Source organism: Trichosurus vulpecula, chromosome 7 (genome assembly GCF_011100635.1).
Source record: "Trichosurus vulpecula isolate mTriVul1 chromosome 7, mTriVul1.pri, whole genome shotgun sequence".
Lineage (NCBI taxonomy): Eukaryota > Metazoa > Chordata > Mammalia > Diprotodontia > Phalangeridae > Trichosurus > Trichosurus vulpecula.
In genome coordinates this window covers 134897455-134916081 of record NC_050579.1, presented here as the reverse complement: position 1 = coordinate 134916081, position 18627 = coordinate 134897455, and the positions used below count along the sequence as shown (strand labels likewise).

General features: G+C 36.2%; 2 protein-coding genes across 3 annotated transcripts in view; both read right to left on the bottom strand.

The window, feature by feature from the left end:
• Window positions 1–753: 753 nt before the first annotated feature.
• Window positions 754–18627, bottom strand: part of SOGA3 (SOGA family member 3) — an 86150-nt gene continuing 68276 nt past the window's right edge. Inside the window, 5 exon segments of the mRNA XM_036767822.1 lie at window positions 754–3977; window positions 7570–8920; window positions 11820–11899; window positions 11988–12353; window positions 16390–16653. The gene's annotated coding sequence lies outside the window, so the exon portion shown is untranslated.
• Window positions 754–18627, bottom strand: part of KIAA0408 (KIAA0408 ortholog) — a 53221-nt gene continuing 35347 nt past the window's right edge. Inside the window, exons 3-7 of one of the 2 annotated variants that reach the window (XM_036767823.1) lie at window positions 16390–16653; window positions 11988–12353; window positions 11820–11899; window positions 7570–8920; window positions 754–3977 (exon numbers count right to left, since the gene is read on the bottom strand). In XM_036767823.1, the coding sequence (XP_036623718.1) occupies window positions 3804–3977; window positions 7570–8920; window positions 11820–11899; window positions 11988–12353; window positions 16390–16524 (2106 nt within the window). In that variant the 5' untranslated portion in view covers window positions 16525–16653 and the 3' untranslated portion in view covers window positions 754–3803. The remainder of the gene's footprint in view (window positions 3978–7569; window positions 8921–11819; window positions 11900–11987; window positions 12354–16389; window positions 16654–18627) is intronic. The other variant, XM_036767824.1, reaches the window with a different exon arrangement.

The following is an 18627-nucleotide window of genomic DNA, read 5'->3' as shown; positions in this document are numbered from 1 at the left end:
CTTCCAGAGAACACTATATTTAGGCCACATAAATATGGTCCAAGAGAAGATTCTGATTCTGAAGAGCAGTGTCCCAGTTTCTGAAGAGTTTTTTAGTTTTACCTTCCTTTGGGCTTTATTGCTAATGAGATTCTTTGAAGGACAATTTAATAGTATAATTGGGTACCCTTAATTATTTTTAGCATCAGCACTTACTATACAATTTCAAGCAATACTCTATCAAAAATGAACATACATATCTGGGCAACATTTAGGTCATCAGTATTATCTGAATGCAAGTTTCAGGGGAATGTTCTTTTCACACAAATTCAATTTAATTAAGATGTGCATTAAAATCTCCAGAGTGGGTAAGTATTATACTAGTCTTTAGGTATCATTCTCACAGCTGTGTAGGAAAATGCTAGAACTGAAAAGTCAAGGTAAGCTGTGCTTTCCATTCTGCTTCTTGGAGTCACTTCTATCTCCCCCTGAGAGACAAGGAGGAAGAAGCATGTTTATATTTATGTTCAGAATTTATGAGGCTCATATTCATTTGAAAAAAAGTAAATCAAATTTCTTGAAATAAAGGCTACACCAGGTATTTCTATAAACCCACATTGTATTTTGGCATATTCCAACAATCTAAGGAGAGATTCCCAAAACAAGAGCTTATCAACATGTATTTCCCAAAAGAAATGGTTTCAATCGTTGAAAAAATAAACAAAAACAAAACTCTCTCTTTTAGGAACAAATGTTTTTACAGAATGACAGAGACCACTGTGAAACCTTATTTATTTGACAATAACCATTGTTTAGTGTCAACTTCGTGAGACTGTCTTAAAAATAAAACACAACCAACATAATTACCTGGGCTAAAGGAGAAGAGAAGAGTTAGGGATAATAAAAACAGCTGATAATCCAAATAATATTTGGCCTTGGAACACAAAGAGACATACAGAACACTCAGACATAAACTCAGATAAACACACAAGCACACATACTAGAAATTCACATACTCCCCTCTTTGTTTAGTCCTGTTCCCATTCCGTTCCCTGGGTTAAACTGTTGGCTTTCCAAAATTTGAATGGCAAGGGACAAGAAGTGCCAGTTACCATATTTAGTCTAGGCTGATAGTCTCACTAAGGACAGTGAAAGCTGATCATATGAATTTGGATTGCTCTAAGTCTTTTCCAAAATGTTTGGTTAAGAGAAACCAGTCATAATGAAAGTGTTTCTATATATACCAGAAGCCATTCATCTTGCAGTGTGGGCATTGTTTTTTGATCTACATGTGTGATTTCATCAGTGTAGGGAGCTCCCTTCAACCCTGCAGATCAGCAACTTATCTGCACCTTTTAGAGTGTATTACTAAAGTATCCATTACACTTTTTAAAAGTTCCAAGAATGCATAAGTATTCTATCATTTAATTTTGAAAACTCATCCATTAAATCCCAACACTAACACAAATATTAATAAAGAATCATTTTCCACACACCTGGTAGTTTTTTTTTTCCTGAGAAAGCTATAGCATATTTAGAAAGAAACCATACAGATAAAGGTAAAAAATGTTTTGTCAAGTGTATCACTAATTCATTTAAAATGTAGTAAAAATTAAAATGGCAAGAATGCAAAGGTTAACATCTACCTTATCAAGAGATGGCATCTACATTAGCTCCTCAAGGATAGAACACAAGCAAGAACAACAAACTAGTCGGCATCCAGGCATTCATTATTGGGTCCCTCTCGCCATGCCACACAGTATTGGTTTCCCAGTAAATACAGAATTTTATACCACAGACCATACTTCTCAGAGCTGTTCTGCTCTCTCCTTCCCCAACCTTCCCTAGCTCCAAATGGAAAAATGCACATGCTTTGAGAGTCACACAATTTGGAATTTATGTAGATTTTCTCTGAGGGTGGCAGCATTGTGTTATGATGAAGACTTGCAATGCACTAAAAAAGATGGAGGACGATGGTCCTGAAATCCTAATGGCCCAAATCTAAAACCATTGAGATCTCTAGAAGCAGGCAGTTTAACTCTTGTTAAACTCCATCTGTTCTACAGTTAAAAATTAAACCTCAATCCATCACAATGCAACAGCCCTGAGCTTTTTAAGGCAAGCTGGGATTTAAGACCTAAATACTCTACCTCAAGGCCTGGTCTAGGCTAATGTACATTTTCCTAATCTGGTTACTGATAAAAAAAAGGCTCTTTGAATCCCTGTGGGGACAGGACTCCTATCATGTGAACCAAGTAACTTTTTGGCAGCAGAGGAAGCCCTTGAAAGAAATTAATACTTGAGAAATAAACATAGTATAAAACCTGTCAGAGAGACAAGTGAAAGGTCATGGTTACTTCTCAGACCTTCAGTCCTAATGTTTCAGGCATTAGAGCACTTTGGTTTTCCTCAGGTTTGTAAATGAAATTTATGTGCTCTCTGAATTCAGGTTTACAACTGCAAAACTGTAACTGATGTTACACAGGAACATAGATACTTAGTAACTTGTTTGCAGCAGAAAAAGAGAAAAGTCTCCATAATTTAGATGGGAATCAAAATATGATTCTTGTTTCACAATACAAAGTGAATTATTCTTTTATCCCAATAATTTTAGGGAAAGAGATGGAAAAATGTAAAAAACTGAAGGTTCATTAGTCTAGATAGCATGACTACACAAAAACCTTGTTTAAACACATGTTCTTTCCCACCAACAGAATGTAAGCTGTTTGAGGGCAGGTACTATTTTGCTTTGTATCCCCAGTGCCTGGCACATAATAGAAGCTTAATAAAGTCTTGTGGAATTGAATTGAGCATTATTCATTAGAGAGAAGAATTCAGTACAAAGCAGATCCATTTCATGCCCCCTTGAAGGGGGTTTTGTTACTAAAATACCAAAAGAAGCTCCTTAAGATTTAGTTTCCCATGAATCTGGTTGCCCAAATTACAGTGAGGCAAGCATCGCGTAAAACCTACCTCCTGTACTGAGCAATGCAGAAAAGTATCTGTGGGTATTTTAGGCAGGACTGTCTGCGAAAGGAGGCTACTCTGGTACAAATTATGCAATTTTCTCATTACAAAAGGGGAAAAAATCAGTTCAACTATGGTGTTTTCTCATTATAAAGGTTAAGAAGTGCTATAAGAATACTATCAAAGTTACTCCACTAAGCTCGAGTCTGTATATGATACATATTTTGCAATGCATGTTGCTGCAGTTAGGGTGTTAGAACAGCTTTTTCTCTGTACCCCGAACACCATAGCTGAATACCTGGGTATTCTTATCTAAGTAAGAGATAAACAAAATATAAATATCAGTACTGTATATTTTCAAACTTTTAAAATAAACACAAAGAATATATAGGCATACAGGTTATAATTGTAAGGTCAACACTAGCACATAAGTTTGACTCACCTAAGTACATACCAGGATACTTCCTATTCGACACATGCACCTACAGACACATTGTCATGCATACAAGCTCACTTCCTGCCACTAGCAGGAACATTAGAATATACAAAATTGTACACTGTTTAAACATAAATCCAATTGGCAAATCAATGAGGATGACATTTAAAAAAAGCTGTGCTGCACTATTAAACAAACAAAAACAAATACAGAAAGATGGTTCATCCGTCGATTAAAAACACTGAAGACTGATGGAAAGTTAAGATTTTTTTTAACTGCTTGTTCTGTATATCAAGAGATGGAATTCTTAATCTTGAAGGATACAGAGCAGGACACTGGCTCCAAACACACAGAATGCTCTGTTTGGAAAGAAGGTCCAGAGCTTTGGCCGTAGCGTCCACCCATCCTGTCTTAGGGAGACTCAGACAACCGTGGTCTCTGATTGCGGTGAAAAAGAATAGCCATACACAGTCTTCTTCAAGGCCGGGGGTGCAGATGGGGATCTGGGTGCCCATCGGGAAGGTGGGCGTTGATTTGTTGGCCGGGCAGGCCGAGAAAACCCTTTCCCATTGGTTGATTTCATTGCCACAGACTCCTAGAATACAAATACAGTCATTCATTTGGGGAAGTGCCCACCAACAGTGCAAAGTAACATTTCAACTGGCAAGTTTAGACACATTTTTCTCAATATTGAAGACCCACAGAAATATTTGCATGGCATCAATCTGCACTCTAGAGACTTTTCCTGGTGGCCACTTTTCATACCATCTCTATTGTGAAATGTAGTATGTGGGGAGTTGACAAAACCTTCACATTGTCAAGATTTTGGCTAGAAAAATTTCTTTTTCTTCCCAGTTTTGAACCCACATTTCAGGGTGGTTATCTTAAGTCACTCTCCTCTGGGGTGATAGGGAAACCTAAAACCTCCCCCAGTGTAATCTTAATTTTTTTTAATCTGGAAAGCTGCAAGTTTTGAAATCTAGAAAGAATTTGGTGCCATTCGTGATGGTGTTAGGGTTAGGTTTTACTAGAAGATAAAATGAAACTGAAACAATAAAACAATAGGGATCCTAGGTCAAAAGCAAAGATGGGTAATTTCTCTGCTTCTGGGAACTCCTGGGTTAAGAAATTCCCTCTACTAGTGCAGGTCAATACCTATAACTCTTAAAATCTTAGAAGGTTGCTTAGAGCAAAAGTAAAAACTTGTTTGGCTTTCTTTGAAGTCCTGAATGTTTTGTTAACACAAAGAGTGCCCAGTCCTAATATGCCTATTCGCACAGTGCCCTGAACTTGTTAAGTTGTTATTGCTAAGTTGTGAATGCCTCTTCGTGCCCCCCTGCCCCCAATTTGGGGCTTTCTTGGTAAAGGTAATGGAGTGCTTTGCCATTTCTTTCTCCAGCTCATTTTACAGATGAGGAAATGGAGGCAAAAAGGGTAAGTGACTTGCCCAGGGTCACATAGCTATTAAATGACTGAGGCCAGAGTTGAACTAATGGAGATAGGGCTACCTGACTCCAGGCCTACAGATCTATCCACTGTACTGCCTAGCAGCCCTGGAATTTAGTAATACCTTAATATATGCTTGTTGACTATTTGCATCCCTTCTCTGTGTCCAGATTCTCTACATCGTCTTCCCTCCTCACCCTCAATTTGATCCTTGGAAAGACTCCACTTCTTATGCCTAGGGTGGTTACAATTATCCAGGGGAGTGATTTTTCTTGTGGGTTACATAACTACTTCTTTCCATGAACAAAAAAATAAGTCAAAGTATAAAGAAGGAACTCTCATCTGCCATCATCTGCAATTTTCTAATTAACTGGCTCATTGTGAGGCAGTTAGAAATGGAAATTGTAAATGTGGAGAATATTTCAGACCCCAATACCACTCCCCTTCCCTTAAAAAATACTGCATGTCTTCCTTTCTGAGTCAAAATGAAGTAATGGAAAACATTAAAAGGGTTCTTAATTGATATCATGTCATTGCTCTGGTAGTCTGGTGAAACCTGTGACCCTCTTCTCAGGATGACTTTTTGAATGTGTCAAATAAAATAAAAGGATTACAAAAGAAGTTAGTCTATTGAAATGCAATTATAATTTATTAAAATTATAACTAAAATGATAACTATAACTAAAACTATAAGTTAAAACTATAACTAAAATTATAACTATGTTAAAATAAACTATTAAGTTTATAGTTTTTATTTTTATTTTAAATTATATTTTTTATATATAAATTACATATAAATATATATTTTATGTATAAAATTTTAAATCATAATTTTAAAGTTTACAGACTCCAGGTTAAGCACTCCTTCATTAAAACAAGGCTGTCCTTTGTGCTCTTTGACAAAATTCAAGTTTCTATTAGAATGGGTGAAAACTCATGTTCATACTGGGATCTGCAAAGGACAAAAAAGAATTTGGGCTGAGGAAGTTGGATGAGGTCATGCCCAAGATCCCTTTGAACTCAAAACGTTTTGATGATTTAGTGGTAAATTTTGCACTCCAATGAAAGGTAGCTTCTCTGACCGACAATTGTACCATATCATCCTTGCTTTGGCAGATTTTGTATAATGTCACAGGAAATATTTTTAGTATCCTGGTGAACAAATGCAAGCAAAAAACTTTTTCTAGGTAACCTCAGAAATAATAAGCAAAAGAATCCTGGAAAGTTCTTTGCTTCAGCATCCTGTGTTACAACATATATAACATCTGTGATGATGGGTTTTTAAAACATACTAGGCAAAAAAAATGAAAAAAACCCTAATTCTTCTTAAAAGATAGTCAGGGACTGTTATTCTTGTTGTTACCTATAATAGTTTTCAATTCACTGCCATATCATCAGGCAAATGTGTATCTTTATTTTTAATTTTGTACGTAAGATGCTTATTGATATCAAAGAATAAATCTGTTCAGAGATATGTCCCTTGATGACATCCTTAACCAAAGCAGCTATGCATCTCATTATGGGGAGAAATGAAGCTAATCATACTACAAATTGTTTTAAAAATCTATGCAGTAAGATTTTCCCCTTCTTCACCTCATGCCTAGATTATTACAATATCCTGCTGGTTGGTCTCCCTCCCCCAAGTCTCTCCCCACTCAAGTCAATCCTCCACTCAGTTTTAAAATTGCTCTTCCTAAAGTATAGGTCTTAGCATATCATTTCTACCTCCACCTCTGTTCAATAAATTCCAGTGATTCCCTGTTAGCTCTAGAATCAAATATAAAAATCCACTGGTTTTAAAAGTCCTTCATAATCTGATCCCTTCTCATCCTTCCAGGCTTCTTACACCTTACTCACCTTCATGTACTCTGCATTTTAGTGTCACTGGCTTCCTTGCTGTTCCTCATTCACAACATTTTGTCTCCCAACTCACTACATTTCTAATGACTGTCCCTCATGCCTGGAATGCTCTTGCTCCTCATCTCCACCTCCTGGTTTCCCTGGCTTCCTTCAAATCTCAGCTAAAATCCCACCTTCCGCAAGAAGCCTTTCCCAGGGGTCAGATATAAGCCCACGTATTCTGAACTTAAGGCCATTATACCCTAACACTATTTTATGATATTTAAATGATCTTATGAGATCTTAAAATTAATTTACCCTCTTAAATGCCAGTTTATTGGTCCAACTAAAATAAAATTCAACCTTCATCCAAGTACTACTCTAAGGCCTCACCATGTCATAGAGCTTACTCTGGGCTCCTGTTGGTTATGCCAGTTGATTACAATTCCAGGCAGTGGCTACCAAATTGGAAATGTTGGTAAGATGGGCTGGTGATTAATTATTTTTTCTCAGGACCAGCATAGCCAAATTTGGAGAGGCTTAGCCTAAGGTTGGCTGCAAGTTGCTCAATTATGTGTGAATATATGTATATATGTATGTATTTATTTATTACAATACACAAAAACCATCTACAAAAGTGTAGAGGGGTATGTGATCTGTATTAGTGAGGAAAGAGAGGAACAGATTTGTAAAATCATAGATCCTTGAAGTACCAAAATAGGTAATAAAGTTGAAACTTAAAGTTCAAAGCTAGTTACAGGCCTAAGTTCCCAAAGGTTCAATAAGTTTAGAAAGTGGCATAATACCAGTCACTGAGACTAAAGGATACTTGACTAATTTAACCCTTACCTGTTACTAAATTCTGATGCAGCACTACACAAAAGTGCAGTATCTCTTCTTACCTCTGTTAATTCTTTCTTCTCTATTCCTTGCTTGCTTTGCTGCTCCATAGACATGGCTGACTTCATCTGAAGCTCTTGCTTTTCTTGTCCTGGTTGAAACATTTCTAAATACTGATTAAAGGTGTCCTTGTCACTCTTGATGACATTACAGTCCGATTTGGTCCATTGATCTTGGCAGCATTTCAAGTTTTGTGACAAAGACCCTGTCGATTTCTCATAGTTTTTCAGCAGCTTTTCCACTACTCCATAGTTTGACTTGGGATCAGCTGACCGTGGACGACCTAACAAATTACTTGGTCTCCAGTTATGCTCATGAAACATGTGATGATAATTGCTAGCATTTGGATGCTCCTGTGCTTGCTTAACTTGCTCTCCCATGACTTTTTTGGTAAAACTATTTGACATTCTCTCTTTGGGCACTGAAAGGCTATTGTTCTGAACACAACACAGTTTGTCATTTTCTTTTACGTGAACTGCACATGTACATGATGGACCACAGGGCTTAGAGTCTTTGGATGAATTTAAGAGTCTCTCAATATGCTGTGCTGAACTGTGACATCTGTCTGTTCGAAATACAATTCTGTTAAATTCATCTGTCTTTGCTGCCAATTTTTCATTCTTTGAAATCTTTTCAAAGTTGCAACCAACTCCTGTAAATGAATCACTGTTAGGTTTCAAAGAATTCAGGGCATCACTTACATGAAAAGCAGAATCAGATTTAGCCTCGTGGCTTTGGATCAACCTTTCATATGGAAGCTTATCAGAGTTAGGGCAAGTTTTTGGAAACCACAAGGTTGAGGGCACACTCTTTGTACCTGTTCTAAGCTTGTCTATATCCTGTGACCATATATTAGTCTCCAGGTCCTTATTACACTGAGTTTCACTATCTACTTTGGCTATTTGCCCTGAACTGGCAAAAGTAATTTGATCTTTCAAAGTATTCTGTTTATGTGAGCAGGACATGGTTACTTCATGCTGCTTTGCAGGGAAGTTACTACTACAGTTCCTTTTACCTTTGCAGTCTTGTGTCTCCCACCTGCTGTCTAAATTTTTCTTTGGATCATCAAAGACTGGGCGATCTTCAGAATATGAGCTTGGCAAATTTCGAGAAGTGCTTCTTGGAGGAGGGATTGGTGGAGTTTCATTCCTTTGCAAAGAAAGTGTATCTGATTCCCTGTTCTCAACAGGAGAGTCAGGGGGCATATCATCAAAATGGATTAGCTTCTTTCTATTTATCTGTTTTTCTTTATCTAAGCTGATTAAAGCAGTTGGGGAGCCATTGCTGATCACATGATTCATGTCAGGATTAACTGGGCTAATTGTTTCCTGGAGAAAGGGAGTTGACTTCATCCTGCATAGAAATTAAACAGAACAATTTCATGATAACATTATTTAGGAGAAGCTCTCTAGAGAAACAATGGATTGGGTCTCAGGTGACTCAGTAAAGAAGAGACACTACATGTTGCTCAATCACTGCTTTATGATATAATTTTCCTGCTTATGAAACCCCAATGGCTTCTCATCCCATGAAGCCCAAAGTCTTTAGCCTAATCTGACATTCAAAACCCTACCAATCTGGACCTTTTCGATGTCTCTTTTCATGTCTCTTTTCTTCTCTACACAAATACTCTTCTATAGTCAGGCCGAACTACTTATTGTCCCAGACTAGATCTTGCTTAATCTTAGCTCCATGCTGCTGCTCATGCACCCATTTCCTTGGAAGACCTCCAATCTCTTCCATACCACTCTTGCTCCTTCCCATCCTACAAGAAACAGAATGAGCTTTACCACTTCTCTGATGCCTTCTTGAATGCCTCAGCCCATGACGACCTCTTCTTCTGAAGTCTTATTTTATACCATTCATTTAGACTTATACTGTTATCTTTTTCTATGTTTCTTGTCTGCCAAACTAAACTATGAATTCTGTGAGTGCAAAAGCAATGTCTTGTTCTTCTTCATAGTCTTCATATTATAGTGCCTACTGCAAGGAGATAGTTGGGAGATCTGTTCACTCATTTATGGATTAAATTATCACTGAGGCTTAGTTTACATTTCATCAGAGAAGGGATGAAAATGCTCATAAACATGAATATCACCTTAATATGGAAAATCACTGACCTGCAGGAAACAGAGCAAAATATTAGCTTCAAAGCATTTATTCTGCCCTGTTATTTGTGCCTATGGTATTGTGGAGAATATTCCATATAAAGTTTTCTTGACTTACTGTCAATGAATTATTCCTGATCAGATCTCCAAACTGCCTTATCTTTCATATCAGGAGTTTTAATCTTTTTTGGCATTGTAGATCCCTTTGGTAGTCTAGTGAAGCATCGGGACCTCTTCTAAGAATAGTGTTTTTAAATACATAAGATGAAATACAGAGAATTTGAAATGTGGCTATCAAAATATTTTAAAAAATAAGTTCAGATTCATCCCCTGAAATCTATCCATGGAACCCAGATTAAAAAGAAAAACAACCCTTTTATATTTCCTCCAGTTTTACATTCTCTTATTAGATAACCAGTAAGATATATGAAGGAAAAATGGACCAAGCATCTAGCAGGTTTGAGAAATGTTTATTTCATAGAGATCCAAGTTTAATATCTACTTCTGGGGCAGCTAGGTGGTGCAGTAGATAGAGTACTGACTTGGGAATCAGGGGAACCTGAGTTCAAATACAGCCTCAGACCTTTACTTGTGTGATCCTGGGCAAGTAACTTAATTCCAATCGCCTCAAAAAAATCTACTCCTGTACTCTCTACCTCCAACATTTTAAGAAAAGAAAAAACCAAGAATAACGACAGTCACATCAAAGTAACAACCCCAATTGCCTCAAAAAAAAATCTACTTCTGTTCTCCATACCTCCAACATTTTTTAATAGAAAAAAACAAGAATAACAACAGTCACATAAACGTATCAAGTTTTTATTCTGTTAGCAATAGGAAATTAGGCCTTAAAGTCAGTGAGATGAAAGTATTAAACCTAAAACAGGGAATTAGAAACATGGTAATGTTTCTATAGGTTTTCAAACAGAGACACTGTAGTGACACAAAATAATAAGTGTTCAGTTTAAAGCAAGTGTGGATGAAGCGGACCATTTCACATCTTTGCGCAACTCACTCCCTTTTCTCATTGACTCTAGATGTTTCTCCCCCAGTAGGTACAAATAATCTCAATCCATCTTGGTAATTTCATTTCTTCTATTTTTATGGAAAATCAGCCTAACTTACTATTGTCTCTAAAGTTCGGTTTTCTCTCATCGAGCTTTTTGTTTGACGATGGAAACTATGGGAGGAACTTGATATCAAGCCTTAGCAGCAGTGGAGGAGGGTGACCGGCTTCAAGAGCTGTGTGGGAACTTTACTTAGATGGGGTGGCAAAGGATATTTTGTCCAAGTAGATACAATAGGGAAAGTTATGTGTCTGCCCTACATTATCCGTAAAAACAACCCCCATACGTTAACTCTGTAAGAATTAACAAATTAATCTTGTGTGCTGAAACTATCTGTATCCGTTTCTGCAGAATTCCACTGAGTGGGTCTTATATGCCTAAAATTTCACTTGTTTTGAAATGGCTATAGATAAAATGTCTACTTTTATCGTATGTCTCTAATTAATGTCTTTAAACAGGAGCTATCATATCAGAAGAACGGTGTGATTTGGTTCAAATATAACACTAACAATTTGTCAGGCTAGAAAATTAATTGACTCAGACTATTCCAACTTAAAAGTTCCCCAGCAAATAACAGGTATTTGGGATGGCAGTTCTGTATGATAGAAAAAGTGTTATATCTGGGGTCAGAAGACATGGGTTCAAATTCTTCTTCTGCTATTCATAACCTTTGTGACCTAGAGCAAATCATTTAGCTGTAGGAGGTTTGGCTTCTTTCTCTGTATAAAGGATTACATTAGAGAACATCTAATATCCATTCCCTGATCTAATCACCTTATCAGTGTCTTATGGCCAGACTGTGCTAAATAAACACTCAAAAAAATGAAATTTTTTTTTAAATGGTGAAAAATGTATTAGCTACTAGGAGGCAGAAAACCCACAATCAATATTTATACAATTTTCCCCTTTGAAGAAGATGCTAAATATACACATTAAGAAAGTAGTATAGTACGTAATCAAATCAAGTTTCTGCTGACTCTAAATTTTGTTTGGAGACATATTCAAGTGCCAGATAGGGTCATTTTACTGAACAGTATTATTCCTCAACACAAAAGAACCACAAATGTACCAACCTACCTTCTGTGGTTAGATCTCTTTCGGATTTCCTCTTGAAAGTTGCATAATTCTTCACTAACTTTGGCAAGTTCCTCAAGAGCCTTTATACATATAAACAATATCATGTTAGCTCCTTGAAATGTAATTTTTTTTTAGAAACAACTTTATGCCCAGTCAAGTTTTACTTACTGTATTGAGGGCATTCGTACAGCTCTTTCTTTCTTCCTCAGAAATCTTCAAGCAAGACCCCCCCTCATATTTCTTTTGGTTCTCTGTGGCCAGAGGGTCCATGAACACTGCTTTGGATTTCCTCATTGCTATTTGCTCCTTGCTAATTTGATTTTTTTCCTCAAGGAAGCTGCCTCCTTTCATAGTGTTCACACTTAGATTTACAGGACAGAGTCCATCACTCAGCACTGCAGTGTCATGTTGTCCTGGATTTGGGGGATGTGCCCAAAATGGTGCCATTTTACTTTGGACATTCTGATCACGTTCAACGGTTTTGGAGCAGCCATTCTTCTTGCTTTCCCTCCTGAGCTTTACTTCCTGGCAAAGCTAGAAAGACAATAAAATTACATCTCACTTGGAATGTCAGTTTTCAGCCTGGGGCAAGCATTTGGAGTCTCTTCCTATTATGTTAGTTGTATTTTATTATTAACGAGCTATCTGATCCTTTTACGGTACTCTATATCTGAGGACCTCAAAGTCATTCAAGAAGAGAGGATTTATTGATCCTTACAGAACTGTTCTATGGTAGCTAAGCAAAAGTCTAGTCCTGGTTCTGCCACACAATAGACTTGTGACCTTGGACAAGGATTTAACCTTTCTGTACCCCAGTTTCCTCACCTACAAAAGGGAATAAGAATAATCCACCTATCTCACAAAGTTGTGAGAATCAAATGATACAAAGTGAGCAAAGCAATATATAAATATGTAACTTTAATAATTATTATCATTATCTTATTTATCCAGCCATTGAGAAATTTGTTTTACATAAGGAAAGATTTCCAAACAATTAGAGTTATCTGGAAGTGGAATAGGCTCTTTTGAGAGGGAGTGGGTTCCTTCCATTAATGGGCTTTAATTAAAGACTGGATTGTCCCGTAACCCTTTTGGGTATGTACTGGAGTAAATGTCCTCTGAAATCCCTTCTAATTATGAAATTCTTAGATTTGGATTCTGTGATCCAGATTTTTTTATTTTCCTGACTATTCTAGTATAGAAGAGGTGTTGGAGAAATGATCATTACTGAGTAATGCATGCAGTATAGGCAAATGACAATCATAATAGAATTAGTAAGAATAACAATGATACCTGCCTTTTATACAATGTTAGAAGGTTATATAATTTTAAATCCATTCTTACCTTAAAAGCATCCTGTGAAGTGGGTAGTGTAAGTATTTTTTCTTTTTTCCTATTTTATAAGTGAGGGATTTGAGACTCAGAGAAATTTTGAGTCACCAGAGGCCATACAAATAGTAAATGGGGGAACCAGGACCCACACAGAGCTCTTCTGACTGCAAGTACAGTGTTCTCTCAACTACATCATACTGCTTCTTGATGTCTTGGGGAGGAGTCTCAGGACATCCCTTCAGACTATTCAGGATCCCACTCATCAGGACTGCACTTGGTCCCAAAGGGCCCAATTACCTGAGGTTGTACTATAGTTACAACCTTTGCTTGGGCAGCAAATACCAAGGACATGAAGGAGGAAAGAGCCAGAAGGAGAATGGAAGAACTCAATCCCAAATATGGTTTCATCACTATGATTGTGTTGCTTTATTTTATTCCTTGTTCAAGTCATGCTAAAAGGCACAGTAGAACCTACAACTATAGATTGCCTAATGATCTGTATTTGTCTTCAGGTTAACATAGCGTAACTATGAATGAGTAAGTTTATGGTTTTATCTAAACAGAGATTCATTCAAAATAAATGGTGGGCCAAACCAGTTTTTATTTTATTTAGTTTGATATACCATTAGGTATCTAGAATCATGAAATGATAAAGACAATGTCTTAATTTCATATACCCTTGTATGCCATGCTGACTAATGTTTATTTGTCAAATTTATTCCAATTATGGCATTATGCAATTTTGATCTTTTAGGAAGAGCCATAGTAATAAATATTTTAAATACTCATAATGAACTATGCTTGTGAAATAATGTAAAATATCCATTCCATTTATTTTTTAAATGTCTTTAAATTGACTAGATTTCCTCCTTTGTCCTATAGAATGTGTGTTCTCCAAACAATAGAATCAAGGACCTGTTTTCTTGGTCTCTTCCCCATACTGTCTCTTTGTAGTCAATGCAACACTATTGTTTATTTGAAACAAATGTTATTTCATGGGCATGGAAAATCCTATTAAAAGATTTAAGCCAAAGGTTATTTACTTTGGGTCTGAAAACTTGTTTTAAAAATATTTTTAATAACTGCATTTCAGTCTAATTGGTCTCCTTTGTAATACTCTGTATTTTACTTTTATGAATTTTAAAACATGATTCTGAGAAGCAGTCTATAAGGTTCACTAGAATGCCAAAGGGGTCCATGATACAAAAAATGATAAGAATCTTTGGACTAGGGCAGCAGTTCTTAAAGTGTGGTTCACAATCCCCTAGGAGTCTTCCTGAGACATTTTCGGGGGGTCCATGAGGTCAAAACTATTTTCATAATGCTAAGATGTTATTTGCTTATTAAAATACTATTGTCTTCCCAACTACTTATCTGTGTGATGCTGGATTTTCTTCATATACCTCAACCAAAAAGACATATCACAAGAGAATGAATGCAGAAACATGTGAGAATCCAGCTAAGTTCTGTTAAGTCAGATATTAAAAAAAGAGTCACGAAAATTATTTTTCCATAAAATATTTAACATTTGATTATTTCACTGTTATTCTAAATGAAAAAATGAAATTTTCAAAATTTATGAGTTTTAATTTTTAATTCAGTAAATATTGATAGATATAACCCAAATAAACAAAAGCTCTTTAAGGTCCTCAATAATTTTTATCAGTATAAAGTATTACTAAGACTAAAAGGTTAACCGTGACTAAGGTTAAGCTGCCTGACTAGAGCAACCAGGGAGCAGCCTCTGGATTACAGGCAAGCACATCATTACCTGGACCTACTACAGTCCTCCTCCCAACCCCCATTTCCCAAGACTATTTAAAGTAAGTGGCACCAAATAATTGGTTTGATGATTTTATAGATGATTTTTCTCCCTTCCTGCCCCTTCACTGGATAGTTTGATGAGCTGGTGTTTGTGTCTATATAAGGCTACTGTATGAAAGCTTTAAATCAATTGAAGCAGCCTAACTAATTCATGAATGCAGGACAGGTCAAGATTGCATTCTAACTTTTTGCTGTGATTTTATCCAGTAGCCCTGTATCAACACAGTATAAATCTATGAGCAGAGGAGGGGAAGGGGAAAGTAAGACACTCTCAGAGCTATATTGGGAACTGGAGGAAATGCTTTCCTCCAAAGGGTTTTAAAGGTCATGCTGTACTCTGTCTAGCTGTAAGCCTGGGTTATGTACAAGACTGCAGGGATCCCTTTGCTTTATTGGCAGAAGCAGCCTTGGCATTGAGTGGTTCCTCACTATTTCCCAAATTAGCTTATATTTTAATATTATTAACTACTGATTGCTTGATATTTAATTAAAAAATGTGTAGGGATAAAGTACATCAAAGTACACATTTTAAGATCCTGCTTACCTAAGCTGAGGACTCTGCCAACCTACCATCTTTGGAGGTATAAACACATACATAAAAATAAAAAAATATAAATATTGTCCAAAGGAAGCAAGTTAAAATTAATTACTTTTCATGAGGACATAGATGTCCACATATACCCACAAGTGAGAATACTAAAGCTGTTGCCTGATGACTATGTACTAGGCTTGACAGAGTGAGTAATGGCTGATAGAAAAAAAATTACTATTTGTGTCAAGGTTGTGGTATGCCATTTATCATAACCCTTTTCCTATTGAACATCACCAATAAATACAGCAGAGCTTCTTAAAATAAGTCTCATAGCTTGATGTCATTTGCTTTTTGATGCATGACACTTTTCTATTTTCCTGGCCCATGTAGCATATAATTTCTTTAGGGAGACAGAATTCATTTATCATCTCAAGATTAGAAAGATATATTTTCTAATATCCAACTGTAATTTTACTAAGTAATGTTCTTCCAATTAAATCTTACTTTCATGCATCTTCCCCACATGCCGTTGGTATCAGAAAATTCATGGATTTCATTTCATACCTACAGTGTCTCTAGCAACAGTATATAATTCTAGCAATTAAACAGTAAATTTGGTCTTAAAATATATATTAGGATAGTATTTCAAGTTTTTTTAAAATTTCTCTTCAATATTATAAAATAAGTCCATTTTCTTCTCTACTCAATGCCATTAGATGATATTAAACCTGTGTTGTTCATCTCAAAAATTTCACTGTAGTGGATACCTAATGGCTGATAGAGGAAAAATGGTTGAGAGTAGTATCCAAAGACAAGCATTAACAAAAGAGGATGACTTGAATCTTGGGATTTATAAGATATTCACAATAAACCATCACTTACCTCTTCTATCTTCTTCTGCATAACTTTCCATTGGCTTTCCCATTCCTTCCTTTCATTGTCAAATTGGTCCAGTAATTCCATCTTTTCCTTCATCGAGTTTGTCTCTGTAGTCTCCCATTGCTTATGGAGGTCCATGGCAACCAAGTAAGAGCCAATGAAGAGGATTTTTTTTTGTATTTTTAAAAATTCTTTGTTTCTTCTTACTGATTCTTGGAGGCTGGGAGTTACTTTATTTGAAACAATCTCTCTTGCCTTTGTGTCTAGCTTTTAAAATAGATCACAGTATAAATATAACAAGATACAGTTCCAAATCCTCTTGTTTTCTGGAAATGAATTCTATCATAATGTCAACAACCTATGTGCAATAAACAAACTATAAGAAAATCGGATGGGAAAGAAGAAAAGTAGGTGATAGCAATCTGCCTAAGAAAGGAAAACTAATACCCTCTGAGGACAGATCCAAAGTTTTGTTCTCTGAGACAGACAGAAAAACTGTATTAAGCAAAACAGCCCAAATGCTTGAGTGTGATGCATTTGTATGTTATTGTTGTTTTTAAAATGTGACAGCTTAACTGCTAGAGGGAGATTCTTTCATGAATACTAATGATTAAGTTCAGCAGAATCAGAATGCCTAAAGGAAACTAAGGCTGAGCTCTTGGCCATATAACTGTGGCGGAACATAATGTAATTAAATCAGTTTTCCTAATTTGCTGTAGCCTCCCCACACAACTCTATGACTCATTTGCGGCCAAACTACATCATTGCTGCCATTATTCAGAGGCTCAGGCTGTGTCAATATGAAGTTAATAGGATCTTTGGGTAAAAACCAATAACTCTAAGTTAACCAGGTTAAAGTTTTAAAAATAATGATAATTTTTCAGATTAGTAATAATTTTACTTAAATTATGCTTGAAATATTAAAATGATCTGAAGATCCACAGTATAAAATCTATATGTACATACTTTCCCTTTCATATTCAATATGATATGGCCTGTCTATGCAGGTGAAATTCAAAATGTTTAAGGGAACATTTTACTCAAGTCTAGGAAAAAACAAGGGTTAGGCTTAGCAGTGATGAATAAAGATTAAAGAACACTGAGTAAGGCTCCTAATTATTCTTTAATAATGAACAGTAGTAATTAACATTTACGTTTAACTAATTTTTTCAAGGAATAAAGGAAGACATGTTATGTTCTCTGTCTCTACTTCTCTCTCTCAATTAGCAAGTTTGTCATTCAAAAAATTGTATTAAATGCCCATCTGGACAATACATTTTGCTAGGTGTTAGGAAAAATGTAAAGATAAATGAGTCATGGGCCTTTTATGGGTTCTTTTTCTTTTTTTTTTGTATCTGTCATAAACCTCTGCTTGCTGGTTCCTACATCATTGCACAAAATAGGCAAATTTGGCAGGACTGGCTGCTTTAGGCCTCTTGCTTGTCAATAACTGTTTTATTTGAGACATGAGTCAAGTCTGTAACAATGGATATAGCTCCTTCTTGTAAAAGACTTGAGTGAGTACTTCTGACATTCAACCATGTTCTAGGTGTCATCTGATATCTTAACTTAATGGCACCAAGAGATGAAATTTAGCCTTTGGTGACCTTGCTTAAAGTAGTTGTGAAAATAAGTATAAGAATTCAGTCAGCCTAGGAAAACCTGATGTCATTACCTAAGTAGATATAAGAAATCCCTTCTGCAGTTTCCATAGATTTCAATCCACATAGTCTTAGAAACTTACCTGAGCCTCAGGCAGATCAAATGCCTTGTCCATGATCACAAAGCTAGCAAGTGTCAGGGGTGGAATTTAAAACCAGGTCTTGATTCCAAATCTAGCAGTCTATTTCTGTTGAGGGTACCACCATATCTCAGTCATTCAGTCCCATAAACTCAGAGTCATTCTCCATTCTTCTTCTCCCTGACTTCCCAGAACTAATCACTTGCTAAATCTTGTGGTCTCTGTCTCTACATCTTTTGCTTCCTTTCCTTTCTTTCCAACCACATAACAACTACTTTAGTTCAGGCCCTCATCTCCACCTATTAGAATAAGCCTAAATGGCCTCCATATTTCTAGTACCTCTCCCTCCAATTCATTCTCCATATATCTGACCATATTATCTTTTAAAGCACAGGTCTAACTATGTCACTTCCTTGATTAAAAAGTTTTGGTCATTCTACATTTCTTTTAAGTTAGAATAGAAACTACTAAGCATGGCATTTAAAGCTCTCCACAGTTTC